Raw genomic sequence first — 14,952 nt, 5'->3', positions numbered from 1 at the left:
CTTTAGTCTTGCTCCTACAAATTTCCATTTTTTAAGTTTTCTGGAAAGATGAAGTGTTGGGGGAAGAATATGCCATAAGTGTCCCAATTAACTTTTCTGTGTCTTAATGCAATTAAGTGAAATCAAAGGTTTGGACTAAGGATGTCAATTTGATATTTCTTGTCCAAATAAATTTCTCCAAAATGAAAAATCAGTATTTTCCAGATACATTCAGATAACCAGATGGTATCTGAGGTTTTCTAGGGAAATGGTAAATGGTCCTGAAAAATTCTGAAAATATTCAGCAGTGACTGAGAATATAAGAAGTCAGTGTTTTAAGGCTCGTAGAAATGTTTTTCTCTAATTTTATTGTGTGTCTGTATCAGTGTCCTCTTGCCAAAGTTTGGAATCAACTTGCCAGGTTGATTTGGCTTTGATTCTGTGCTTTGAAATTGTTTCTGTTGGCCTTGCAAAATTGTGGTCTTTGCTCAAATTGGTTTGCATGGATTCTCTGTTTCAACGTTGGGGGACATACTAAAACAAATGACAGGATTACCCATTGGCAACAATGGGAGATGAAGAAATGCCCACTGGATATAACGGGAGCCTGGAATGCCAGTTTACTTGCATTAATACAAATTGACATTCATCACAACACACTGAAGTCTTAGTAGCTGCCACCAGCCTTTTTTCACTACCTAAATAGCCAGAAGCCAAGGGGCAAGCTTCCAACCTTCATGGAATTAAAATCAAGAAAGTCACCCCTGCAAGGTGCTTGCAGCATTAGTTTAACAAAACAATTACTCTAGTAGGTGTAGCCATGTAGGCCTTGGTAGTGGAATTAGACTGAAACTGCCTGAACATAAAATATCACAAGATATAACTGAAGTGATTGATGAAATTGTGCAAGAATATTTCTAAAAAGAACAATAAGCGGTGAGGATTTAAATATCAAACATAAATGAAAAGAACTAACTACACAGTAATATCACTGGTTCAAATTACCCTTCCAACTAAAATCCAGAACCAAAGTCTCTTTCTAAGAGTCAGCATGGACAGACAGAATTCTGACCCATAACACAGATACAAAATCAAAAGGTCCAAGGCTGAATCAAGGCACCATGAATAAGATACCAAGAGAATAGCTAAAGTGCTAAGTTTTATGGTCAAGGGTCTCAGCCCGAGTTCATTTGACCAATCAAATCCATGGCTGGTGATGTCAATTAATTGCATAATTCTTTTGCTATCTAGGTGACCCAAAGGGGGTCAGAGTGAGATGGAATGGTGCGGGCTCACTGGCCATGAAACCCTGCCATCTCTCATTGTCAAGGGTCATGATTCATTTTGCTAACTGAATGGAAGGTGGTTCTGCTGTTCTTGATGTTGGAGATGTAGAGGGGCTTCAGGATTGCCTTGTGGTTCTGCTGGAACTCCCTGGTTTTCTGTTGTTTCTGTTCAGCTTGTTGGTACCAGCTGCACTGGGAAGGTTTTAGCCAATGGTTGCTCTGCTCGCTCTTATATCGTTGGCTATTGTTTGTCCTGAAGAAAACATGGAATTCCCTCCCCTGCTTAGCAAATAACAGAAAATGGCCGTGGGCACCTTGTTTAGGGTCCACTTGAAACTTGATTATTTAGTGAACAGGCACCAACAGCTCTGCTGCAATTTTAATGCAATTTGCTTAAAAACAGCCCCTCCTGCCTCCCCCCCCTCAAATTCCCCATAGGGAATAAAAGAGCAGAATAATGTAAAGACTATCAGGAATATTAAACCCCCCACCCCAATCCCTGATATCCATAGCTGAAAAGTACTTTTTCCCATAGTGCACATCCCTAGTATGGATATATCCAGATTTTTTCCTAAACCATATTTAGTTCTCTTTATTATAGTTGGATGTCCCAGCATAGACTTTATAGTTGTCAAAGAGGACCCCTCCTCCCCTTTTCATCAGCAGAAAAGCCCGTTGGATTTTGTCCAAAGTCTCCTATTGTTCTAAAAAAAAAATCCAGAGCATTGATTTGCTCCCTCCAGACATATTCATTCATAATGTAACATAATCAGATCACAATGGATTATGTTCAGAAATGATGCATTTTATACCCTAAGTTGAAATACAACCATGCAGTTGTTTTAGAAACCTATGCTAGACTGATTCCTTTGGCCCCATTATTTCTGTGGTAATTTAACTGTAAATAAATATCATGTGGCTTATATTCCCTGGAGAACAAAAGTGTTTGTAAAAGGAAAATATGTAAAGACAACAAACCAAACATTACTGGCAGCCCCATCCAAGCATCAGGTGGTCAGCGGCAGCGCAGCTCCCAAAGGGGCTTCCCAGCAGCACGGCAAGGCTTCACAAGCGTGAAAGCTGCTGAGAAGCCCTCATTTGCCTGAATGCACTGATGCTGCCCAAAAGGGTTGCACAAGTCAGCTTTCCCCACCCACAGCACAATGCGCCAATGGCTGGCAGGAAGCCAACTAATGTCAGTTCCTCCCTCAGCCCACCCTCTACACCAGCCATTCTCAACCAGGGTTCCCTGGTACCCTGGGGTGCCGTGAGCATGTCCCAGGGTACTGCGGCAACACTACCGCCCCCCCCCTCATTTTTGTGGTGTCTCCCACCGGCGGCAGCAAGGACATGGAGCTGGCCCATGGGGCAGGGCCTGCCACAAGATCAGCAGCCACCCCCCCCCCCCAGTGCGTACCGTGAGATATGAAGAGTGAGATCAAGAGTACCCTGACCTCGAAAAGGTTGGGAAACACTGCTCTACGCAGTGACACTAGGATGCTGGTGCAGCATCCAGCACCATGTCCCACCACCGGGGACGGCGGTGGCAGCCTCACAGCAGTGGTTTCCCCCTTCTGCCGGGGCAAGTGCCCCAGAGAGGGCAAATCCACTGATGCGGCGACTCCACCACTCCCACGAGCTGATTCGCTCTCCCCCTTTGGATGGTGCTGCAAACCATATAAGTAATCCACAACATATAAGAAATCCACATCTCTGCACAGGAACTTTGTATTCTCTTTTTTTTTCTTTTATAAAGTGCTTTGGGTCCTCATTGGGGAGAAAGTGAGATACAAATAATTAATTAAATTCATTTGGAAATCAAAACTCTGCACTAATAATTCTTCTCAAATGAGAGTATTTTAATGGGGAAGTTGCTGCCATAGTGAACTCCTACCATTTGAGAGCCTACCGGTCAACACGACCCAGTGATATTACAATTAATCAAGCGATAGTGATAACATACTTTCTACCTGTACAATAGATACTCATATAAATAATCCACAGCCGGCCATGTTGCTGTAAGCCAGGGCTCTATCCCAACAAATAATCATCGAGATTGTCTACCTTTCCAAAACGAAAGACCACATGTGAATCTTTTCCATAGAGAAAATGGTAGGGTGTGTTTTACTCTATCGTACATGCCTGCACCTACTAAGTCCTGAAAGAATGTTTTCTGATCATTTTTACTCCTTGTCAAATGCAACTGGCTTATCCTAGGACACTCTGGCTGTGATGGATTCTTAAACCTCGGGAACAGTCTTCTGCACCTTCCTTGTTTCTTCTGGCAGAGAGTATAAAATGATCAGAAAACATTATTTCTGGGACTTAATCAGGGTTAGGGTGCACGATGGGGGCAAATGTGTGTTGCAACAAGATTTCTTGTACGGATGTATTTCCTTAAGCCCTGCTTTCACTTTCTAGTCTCCCTGCAGCAAGCGAGACTAGAAGCACACACTTAATTTTGCTTCACCACCAGAGCAGGGAGATTTTCCAGTGAGCACAGCTTTGCCCTGGACCTCTCCCCTCTGCCCACAGCCAACCAGCCTGTTTGGCTCCACTGCTGTTCATGCCTTCCCTCTTGCCTCATTCCATGATACTGGCTCCTTCCTGCTTCTCTGATGCTCATTTCAGTATATCAATGTATCGATATAACAGTTGGATTTTGCAAGGCACAGAACAAGGAAGGTCTGTTTCTGGCTCCAGCCCATCTCTTTTTCTCTACTTCTGCCCTCCTCCTCCTTTTTAAAACTTCTTTTTAAAGCAAGCCATGACAGCAATGAGAGACAAGTTAGGGGAGGGGGAGAGTGTGAATGGAAAAGAAGGGAGTGGGGAATATCAGCTCTATAATGGAACTACTGAGTGTTATGTGATCTGTGCCTTTAAGAGGGGCAGAATTAAGAGAACCTGGAAACAGAATTCCATTCAGTTTCAAACAAAAAAATTAAACCTAGAAACGTTTCCCGCTCAAACCAATGCAAATCAAAGGGAATATAATAATAAAAACTGAGCCATGTAAAAATGATTAAAGGAACCAGGAAATGTGTCATAATGAATAAAAGCACCCCTCCCCAAAATTTTACTAAATATGAAAACAAAAACAATACTGAACACTTTTAGTAACAACTGGGTCAATAATTAGAATACAGTTGTTTGGATCCAGTAGCAATTTCTCCTGACAGACAAGATATTCACCAGTGATACAGGACTATCTTGCATTCCCAATCCCATTGCAAATGCTCCCAAAAATACTTCTGTGGAGGATGGGGAATCCTAAGGAATAATAAATTGGTGATCTGCAGTAGAAGGGAACAATTGGTGAAAATAATCTCTTCCTTCCATTAGTAGAAATCTACTGCTGTACTCAGCCCAGTGATAAGCACACTAAGTGAAAGCAATGATCATATGTTGTAATGACAGAACTTTGTGGTTAGAATACAAGGAAAAAGGAATAACAATGAGAAAACTACCTTGTGGAAAGGACTACGAAAGAAAAAAGACTTCCCCTGTAATAAAAGAGGAATTCTTCTGTAATAAAAGAGCAACATGTTCATCATGGTATGACAAAAAATACTCTGGAAAGACCCTGGTTGGTTATTTTCTAAGCCATGGTATTAAATAGGACCACAATATGTCACTTTCACTGAAATAAAGAGGGGGAAAACCCCCCAAATTTACCTTTACGTAAAGTTGCTGAAATTCATCCAGGTTCAGTCTGCCACTGGGACAATCCTTTAGAAATCCCTTGTACCACTGTTTGAGTTCGTGTTCATTAAACTCTGTGCTCTTCACGAGATCCTCCATCACTTCTGGAGCGAGTTTGCTATTCTGCTTCCCCATTATGCCTGTAGAGAAGAAATGAATATGATTACCCACTTTATATGGAATGCTTGCTGAGATTCACAATAAATATGAGGGATTTTCAGTGAAATGAAACTAGGTTGGAATATGCTGGAAAAGCTTTCTGTTGCTCCTCATCTGTTGTGGAGGGAGTCCTCCAATCTCAACTGTGTTTCTTTTGAGCTAGGTGATTTCTGCTCATTAGAGTTCTGTTCATTTCCAATTAGGGGCTGAAGATTTCCCATAACTACAACTAATCTCCAGACTTCAGAGATCAGTTTCCCTGGAGAAAATGGCTCTTTTGGAGGGTGAACTTTATGACATTATACCCCAGTCTCCTCTACCCAAATCCTGCCATTCCCAGTCTTTACCTCTAAATCTCCCAAACTGGAGTTTGAAACCATTCTGCACATTGACAGAGTAGACAGTTATCTGGTGTGAGGGAAACACTCACTCCTGGAGTAATATTGCCGAGAAAGACAGCGACCCAAAGAGGATGAAATATATAGGATCCAAGTCAAATTTTCCTTCATGGGTGTGGTTACTATGGGTACACAAATGGCTTCTCAGTTCTTGAAAAGGAAACCTGAATTGCTCTGAACATAATTGGTGCGGACGAGGAATATCTGATATTAAACTCACTGTTTTTCATTTCTTTTTTTCCCTCGTATGAGCACTGTTTTTTTTTTCTCACACTGTCATTGCTTGTGTTCAAGTAGTTCCTTTTTGCCTCCTTTCCTTTCCCAAATTTGTATGGCCTTTATTTAAATACTTGCACCCTGCTTTGCGATACAGAATTTGCATACAACTACTGCAAAAGCTAGCATATATTTAGTGATCACTCTTTTGAATTTCATTAGTATGTTTGGGGAAAGCTCTAGATTTTTAACCTAACTGGGGGAGTCCATGTTAGAAAAGCAAGATTTTCAAACTCAGAAAAAAAATCAATGAACTCTATCTTCCAATTCCCTGCATTCCACATGATCTGGCCAGATGGTAATGGCTTTAATACACTATATCAGCGAAATATGTTTATTTTTGTATTGTATTGTATTTAGAACGGGCAACACTTTGTATTGAATGTTACGAATATTTATGTTATAGACCAATGAATAAGAATTTAAGTATATTATACAGACAATAAGAATAGTGACTTAAGATCAGAATAAGCGTTAAAATACATAATTGATGGGTCTATTTGGAGTGTACCTGAATTTTTGCCTTTGAGGGCTGTGCGTTTTTGATACTATGCTATTTTCCTTCATGGGTGTGGTTTATTTTTGTATTGTATTGTATTTAGAACGGGCAACACTTTGTATTGAATGTTACGAATATTTATGTTATAGACCAATGAATAAGAATTTAAGTATATTATACAGACAATAAGAATAGTGACTTAAGATCAGAATAAGCGTTAAAATACATAATTGATGGGTCTATTTGGAGTGTACCTGAATTTTTGCCTTTGAGGGCTGTGCGTTTTTGATACTACGCTATTTTCCTTCATGGGTGTGGTTTATTTTTGTATTGTATTGTATTTAGAACGGGCAACACTTTGTATTGAATGTTACGAATATTTATGTTATAGACCAATGAATAAGAATTTAAGTATATTATACAGACAATAAGAATAGTGACTTAAGATCAGAATAAGCGTTAAAATACATAGTTGATGGGTCTATTTGGAGTGTACCTGAATTTTTGCCTTTGAGGGCTGTGCGTTTTTGATACTACGCTATTTTTGTATCGTACCAATGCTAATTCATCTGAAGTTCTCATATGATACCTTTTTTGCACACTGCATATGCAAGAAAGACTGTAGGCCAGGGTATTTATTCCTTTGCATTTGTTGGTACTGTTGCTTGCCCCTCACCATCAGTGCTGTAGGTATCAATTTTTTTATGCGGTGCGTTCAGTGACTGAGCTGACTTTCCGGCTGTTCCATTCCCTGCATTGTTTCAAGCAAGCTGGACATGAAATGGGAGGGGTTCGAACCCATGAACCCCCCTTACCTACGTGCCTGCTCACGATTAAGACTGAGAAACCCCTGACAAGCAACTGTACAATCTCTCCCAGTAAAATCTATGTACCCCTGAAGACTAGTATGAATTTCATGTTTTATGGTTTTGATTTCTATCCAAGAGATTTCAAAACTCATTTCAAATCGCCCTGACCTGGGTAGCCCATGCTGGCCTCGTCCCATCAGTTCATGGAAACCAAGCAGAACCCCCCTGGTTAGTACTTGGATGGAAGACACCAAGATCTCCATGCAGAGGAAGGCAATGGCAAACCACCTTTGTTAATCTCCTGCTTTCAAATACCCATAGGGTCATCATAGATCAACTTGATGGAGCTTTCCATCACTTCCCGTTTCAAAGAAGCCTTCTTTCAACTGTCCTGCTTTCTCCATTTCTAGTTTTTGGCTGTTCTAATCATGGTGAATAGACATCAAGGACTTTGCAAAAAGAACTTTCTCCCTGCCCCTGGAATGTGACACTGATCAGCTACTGGAAGAGGCATTTAAAAACTTTTGGTGTCTTGCGAAACTCCTGTGGAGGAGAATCGCATCTTGGTTTCCCATTATGGTTCCAGGCCTCCTTCCCCCCCAGCCCCGCTCTCTCACCAGCTCACCAACAGGGAAGCCAGTGAAACTCATGAGAGGGGGGAAGAATCTGTTTACCTTACAGTGATCGGGGGTGGGGGGAACGGGCGTGGGTGGGCATGCTGCCGGTTCTCAGGCTCCCCACTCCCCCCCCCCCAAAGGGTAACACTGCTGAGACTGCCATGTGTCTCAGCTCCTGGCCTCCCTCACAAAAGATGCTGCTGTCATGCCCAGAGGATCTCTTCTGCCAGCAATTCAAAAGGTAAGGGCACTATCTGTGCATGTGCAGACAACACTTATTTAAGTATGCAGAAAAACCCGTTGGGGGTGAGTGTGCCCCCTATCTGCAGATTTAGGTCTGGGCGGAAGGCAATGGCAAACTACCTGTTAGTCTCTTGCCTTTAAAACCTGCTGGGTTGCCATAAGCCACCTGCAACTGAACGACACTTTACACCTACACACATCAATGGAAACTATCAAGCAAATCATTTCTTTTCATTCATAAGTCTGCCTTTTCTCACTGGAACTCAAGTTGCCATTGGCATGTGCAATATTATTGGGAAAACAGCTATAAAACACAGGCAAGTGCAGAATTCTGTGCAATGTGATCATCGGCCGATTTTCTTGTTTTTATATGAATAAGTTTTAACAGATTCCCTGATGTGCCTTGGAAATAGCTGTAACTGCTGACAACCCTCTGTATTGTTCCTTTCCCCTCAGGCATCTTTTGACACTGCCTTCCTTCTTACTCTTGTCAGCATGAAGGAGAGAAACAAGCGGCACAGAACTGTCAAATCCCGGTCACATGTTCTAGCCTTTCATATAATTTTTGGTTCACAGGGGGAAAAATAAGATTAATATAGAACTGCATGATGGTTGAAAAGAACTGTTGCCAGAATGTTCCACACTGATTAATAGTGTCTTGCCTAACAAGGCCAACAAAAAAACTTACTGTTTAAAAGACCTCCTCTTCTATCCAACACTGACATCAAGAACTCCTTAAATGTGGAGGCTATTCAAAGAGGAAATACCTAACCGGAGCATAATTTGTCAAAATAATGTCTACCGACCTACTACTACATTACTATCCCACTTTTCCTCAAAGGACCCCGTAGGAGCCTGAGCACTGTTTCCATTTTGCCCAGCCCCTCCTCTTCACCTCTTTAAATGCGGTTTCAATGGCTCCAGCCGATATTAATTTTCTGCTGCACTCGTTCTTTGAAATGGAATCGTTCGGGTATCACACATTTTTACCAGCCTGTCAAACCTCCTGCAAAGCCACATAGTTCTAGAGAGCATTTTCTTTTTTGCAGTTCTGTTTTGATTACTAGAAATAATGATACAGCTGATCATTTTAATGTAGTGGCTTGAATATGCCTTGGGCTGTAAGTCACCCTGGACTGTTTGGAAAGGTGGGGTACGATTTTTGAAATACATGAATAAAAGAACTTGGGGAGCCCAATATGATTTTTTCCTCCTTCATAGGAGGGTCCTTCATCTTACAACATGCCTACAGGAAATATGAGAGTTTTTAAGAACAGTTGTTTCTGCCTTCAAAGTGGCAGGAAGTAATTAAGGTCTCTTGTTTCCCCCTTCTGTTTGTGGTAGTTGGTTTCTCTGAGTGCATCCCCTTTATTTAAGCTGAGCCTCAAATAACTGCATTTAAGATTACCCTGTTTGTCTGATTTTAGTCATGTTTGCTTGTTGCTTCCACTGCAAAGAAAGCTAGAGCTCCTTCTGAAGAAGAACAAACATCTATCCAATATTTGCCATTCTAGTACTGGGAAAGCCAAGAATTTGAAGGTCACTGACTATATAGCCCTTTCAAGCACTCATCTTCTCCCAGAGAAGACGTGCATCCTTCTTCTAATGGTGTATTAGTAAAAGTCACATGACCTAATTGCCCATCTTCAAATTACAAAGCAGACAAAGTGTTCAATACATTTTAAAAAATCACAGGGGTACAGGCCGTGGTTCAACTAGAGCATAGGTGTCAAACTTGCGGCCCTCCAGATGTTATGGACTATAGTTCCCATCATCCCCTGCCAGCATGGGAACTGTAGTCCATAACATCTGGAGGGCTGCGAGTTTGACACCTGTGAACTAGAGCATCTTCTTGTTTGGCAAGAAAAAGACCCCAGGATCAACCCCCAACATCTCCAGGATGAGGATTTAAGTGTTGGAAAAGATCTTGGAGAGCCACTGACAGTCTGAGTAGGCAATATTGACCTTGATGGACCAAGGGTCTGATTCACTATAAGCAGCTTCAAGTGAATTGCTGGGGCTTGGCTTGATCCTGACCACCAGCAGCTCGTTGCAGCTAACTCCTTATTTGGACTCTTCAGTTTAGAAGACAGATGACTAAGGGGGAACATGATGGAGGTTTACAAAATTATGCACGGGCTAGAGATAGTTGACAAGCAGAGTTTCTCCCTCTCCAAAAATACTAGAACTGAAGGGTATCCAACGAAGCTGATGGGCAATAGATTCAGGGCAGACAAAAGGAAATACTTATTTACCTAGCAAGTGAGTAAAATGTGAAATTCACTGCCAGTAGATGTGGTTATGCCCATAGGCATAGACTGCTTTAAAAAAGGATTGATGGATTCTTGGAAGATAGGTGTCTCGGTGACTAATAGCCATGGTGATTAAACAGAACCTCCATGTTCAGAGATGTTAAGCCTCTGAATACCAGGGCCAGTCATGGTGGGAGGACTGTAGTCTGGAGAACCAGGCTTGATTCTCCACTCCTCATGAATGTCATACATTAATCTGGTGAACTGGGTTTGTTTTCCTACTTGTACACATGAAGCCTGCTGGGTGACCTTGGGCTAGTCACAGTTCCCTCAAAACTCTCAGCCTTGTCTACCTCACAAAGCGTCTGTTGTTCCTCTAGAGAGGAAGGGAAGAGTTTGCAAGCTGTTTTGAGGCTCCAAACCCTTCTTCTTTCTCTTCTACAGGAGATAACATCAGGGTATGGCCTCAGGTTCTGTGCCCTGTTGCTAGACCCGAAGGGGAACTGGTTGGCCACTGTACGAGATGGTACTAAATTGATCACTGGTCTCTTCTTGAGTTCTTGTAGAGCAGGGGTCTGCAACCTACAGCTCTCCAGATGTTCATGGACTACAAATCCCATCAGCCCCTGCCAGCATGGCCAATTGGCCATGGCCATGCTGGCAGGGGCTGATGGGAAATGTAGTCCATGAACATCTGGAGAGCCGCCGGTTGCAGACCCCTGTTGTAGAGCATTCCCACTCTGAAAAAGCTAACAGGCGACTTGTATGAAAATAACCTCTCAAACAAATTGTAAGGAAATGAGCAGGGAATAGGTATGGCAGAGCCTACCCTGTTTCCCCGAAAATAAGACATCCCCTGAAAATAAGATGTAGTAGAGGTTTTGCTGAAGTGCTAAATATAAAGCATCCCCCGAAAGTAAGACATAGCAAAGTTTTTGTTTGGAAGCATGCCCGTCGAACAGAACACCAGAGCATGCAGCTGTGGAGCTGAAAAATAAGACATCCCCTGAAAATAAGACATAGCGCATCTTTGGGAGCAAAAATTAATATAAGACACTGTCTTATTTTCGGGGAAACACGGTAGTGGGTACTAGTGGAGCATTTAGGATTGATCTTGCAGCTTACAACACAGTGGCAACTACACAGGGAAGGGGGGGAATGCTATAAGTGTGCTTCTAAGGATTTTTAAAAATGTTCTTAGAAAAGTAAAAACAGCGCAAAAGATTGAGAATGGGGCCTAGAGTACCAATATAGAAATAACTCTAACGGCATTCTCGCACTGATGAGTAATGTGATGTATTTCCCACTGAAAATGGACCTTTTCTTTTCAGTTATGGTGTATAGATCCACTGCAGAAGAACCAGGACTCTACCATTCCTGCAATTAGCTAGCTTGAAAGGTTTACCACTTTTTTGGACCTCACCTCTTCTTGCAGACAACCTTCTTCCACTTTCAAGTGGCATAATTTTTTAATGACTCTCTTATATAAACACAGGGGTAGTCCCATAAATTCAATGGCCAGGTTCCAAAAAGCTACTTTAGGTGTAACTTGTGCAATTTATAGAGGCTATCTCATGGAAATTCTCAACCGTAAGAGCTTTGTTGACGATGAAACTCTTTCCAGTTGGAATACCTCTCACATACCAGGGCAGGCTAGCCAAGAAGGATCAATAAGGAGCTACCCCACCAGGCTCAGTGGCTCCAACTTATTGGCAGTCTGAGCTGGTCTCGGTCTTGCCTATGTTAGAAGACATCAGGAAAGTTCTTCTCTACAAAGACTCATGAGTACAACTTTTCTCTCTTGTCTTAAAGATACAGGGAGAAGGGAAGGCTCTTCATGAGCAGGTTGCAGCTACTACTCAAACAGACTGTGGAGGAGGAAGAGCCCTTGCCCCCCAAAAAGTGATGTACCCCAGGTCACGAAATGGAGTTTTTGTCACCTAAGGTACTTAAACACATTGGCCTCTGTTACATACACAAATGGACGTTAACGTATTACAGCTTTTTACTTTATGTTGCAGATTGGTAGTATAGCCGCCTTCAGCCCTTCAAGATCCATCTACCACTGCAATGAATTATAATGGATTGTGACATCTTAAAAATGTGAAGCACAGCGGAAGAGCAGATTTTTCACTTTTCTATTATCATCTCACATGTAATGAAATCAAGAAAATTCATTAGTACTTCAAAATAAAAGACAGTAATTACATAGTCATTTATTTGGTTTTTGAAAAGATCTTGTCTTTTTTTTTTGCTTTGTAAAAGATGTAACTGTACGAGTGCTACTTTGAAGGGTGTTGCCAATGTGCCATATATTAGCTATAGCCCTCACCTACCAATCTACTCATAAGGTCTGACACCATCTTTTTGCAGTATTTGAAGTTGTACAGAATTTTCAGAGTCCTGAAAATAGAAGGATCCTTGTGCCGAAGGATCTCACAGGTGCCAATGGAATAAGATGTTGAAATCATATGATCTTAAGCATACCCACTGGTAGACTTTGGTAAGAACTCTTATTGGAGCCATTAATGATACACTATACCAGGATATAAGGAACGACAGTATCATACCATAAGCAGATGGGTTTTTCTGCAGACCCTTCGGCTTTGAATGTCTCACCTCATCAGCTTATTTCTCCTGTTTGCAAAATCCACCAATCTTTTGTATGGATTTTCATAAATCCCATCTTGTCACACATTTGTTTTATCTCTTTGAGTATCCTTCTGAACAAATAGTCTAAATAGGTATGCTGCACTAATAAATATTTTCACTGTCTTGGGCAGTTGCATATAACAGTCACAGTTAAAATGGTGTTGGTATAAAAGACTTGACTATTTTCACATTCTTTCCACTGACACAATAGGTCACAGGTGTCAAACTCGTGGCCCTCCAGATGTTATGGACTACCGTTCCCATCATCCCCGATGATGGGATCTGTAGTCCATAACATCTGTAGGGCCGCGAGTTTGACACCTATGCAATAGGTTATAACCTGAAACCACAACTTGTGGCATATTTGGGGGATATGCCCAGGCTCACATGAATGATTGTTGAATGTTATAAAGTGGAGACTTAGGAGTATGAAGACCACAGACTTATGAATATGCTTTTATTACCTTTGTACCAATTCATAAGATTCACACAGTGATTTGCAATAACTGTCTAAAATAGAACTTACAGATTCATGCTATGATGTGGACAGCAATGATCTAAGCAGCATGTATACATAGGCACACCCAAGGTAAAAATGTTCAGTGCTAACTATATAGTCATCTACCCACTCAACCAGCATACAGAGTTTTGGCACTGTATACTCTGAATTATCTCTCCTCTTTGTAATAAACGTACTTGATGTCATTAACATGGGTACAATCTAGCATGGTTTATATGTTTGCAGCTGAAAAGGCATTCAAGCTACACTAATGATGGAATGAGTCAGAGAAGTAATGGAGACATCCAAAACAAATCTGTGGATAGTTAAATCCAGAGACTGGAGCTATTGACAGAAAAGGCAGGTCTCGGTTTTACAAAAAAAGCTGCAATGAAAAAAATCACTGGGGTTTAACCCCTCCCCCTGCAAAATAAAAGAGGTAGCTATTATACTACAACTTTAAGAAATGAATGCCCCCAGTGGCCATTGCTAGGCAACCACAACAGTATTGGCAGCTCAAGCAAAAGGTCACTTTCCAGGGCTATACTGGCCTGTGAGGAAGGACTCATTGAGGCCAACAAGCCAGCAACACAGGCCGACTTACTACTATTCAACTTCATGACTCACTCAGACCCAGCTGCTGGCTACTGTTCAACAGCAAAACCGCAACACTCATAAATGACAGTGTGGTCAGAGTTTCAGACGAGGATCTGAAAGACCCAGGTTTAAATCCCCATTCTGCCATGCAAGCTTGTTGAATGATCTTGGGTTAGTTACATCTGCTAAATCTAACCTACTTGACAGGGTTGTTGTGAAAATAAAATGAGGAAGAGTAGAATGATGTAAGCCTCCTTGGGTCCCCATTATAGAAAAAAGTAGGATATAAATGAAGTGAATATAGTTGAAGGTGGGGACAGATAAAAGGGCTGGTTGGTGGACAGGGAAGAGGAAAGAAAGTATGGAGGATATGGGGGCTGTCAGATGGAGGAAAAGTGAAAATAGTGTGGGAAGGAAAATACAGGGGAAAGGGAGATGACCAGAGGTGGGATCCAGAAGGTTCTCACCAGTTCCCGAGAGTGGGTTACTAATTATTTGTGTGTGCCGAGAGGGGATTACTAATTGGGTCTGCTTTTCCGTTAGAAATTCCATTAGGTCCAAAAATCATAAAGTCCTGTTGTTTCCTATGTGGCTGGCTAGCGAAGGTAGAAAACGGGATAATTCTCCCTGTTGGGCTGTTTTAAAAACATGTTTTAGTAATATGGTAAAGTTCCTTGTTTAAGGAAAGTATCCTTCTTTTGATTTCTAGAAACAAAATTATTTGAAAGTATTAAGTATTTGACAGGCAGTCAATTAGAGGAGAAGTAGTTGTTTCTGTTGGCAGTAGACGATAGGACTTGCTATAAGGAGTTTAAATTATGGACAGAAAGATACCAGCTGGAAATTAGGAACTTTTAGGAACTACACAGAGTTTGTCCAGGGAGAGGCTGTCAAGGGAAGGGAAGGAGGGAAAGGTGAAGACAGAGGCAGATAAAGGTAATTTGGCTGGTGGCTCTCTTGTTTCCCTATGTCTATAGCCATAGA

General features: G+C 41.6%; 1 protein-coding gene across 1 annotated transcript in view; it reads right to left on the bottom strand.

Moving 5' to 3' along the window:
- Positions 1–14,952, bottom strand: part of VSNL1 (visinin like 1) — a 103,981-nt gene that overhangs the window by 55,513 nt on the left and 33,516 nt on the right. The window contains exon 2 of the mRNA XM_048498897.1: positions 4,941–5,107. Within this exon, the coding sequence (XP_048354854.1) occupies positions 4,941–5,102 (162 nt within the window). The 5' untranslated portion in view covers positions 5,103–5,107. The remainder of the gene's footprint in view (positions 1–4,940; positions 5,108–14,952) is intronic.

The sequence above is a fragment of the Sphaerodactylus townsendi genome, linkage group LG01 (assembly GCF_021028975.2).
Source record: "Sphaerodactylus townsendi isolate TG3544 linkage group LG01, MPM_Stown_v2.3, whole genome shotgun sequence".
In the NCBI taxonomy this organism is placed as follows: domain Eukaryota; kingdom Metazoa; phylum Chordata; class Lepidosauria; order Squamata; family Sphaerodactylidae; genus Sphaerodactylus; species Sphaerodactylus townsendi.
The sequence above is the reverse complement of the archived record's forward strand: the minus strand, read 5'-3'. Positions and strand labels throughout refer to the sequence as shown.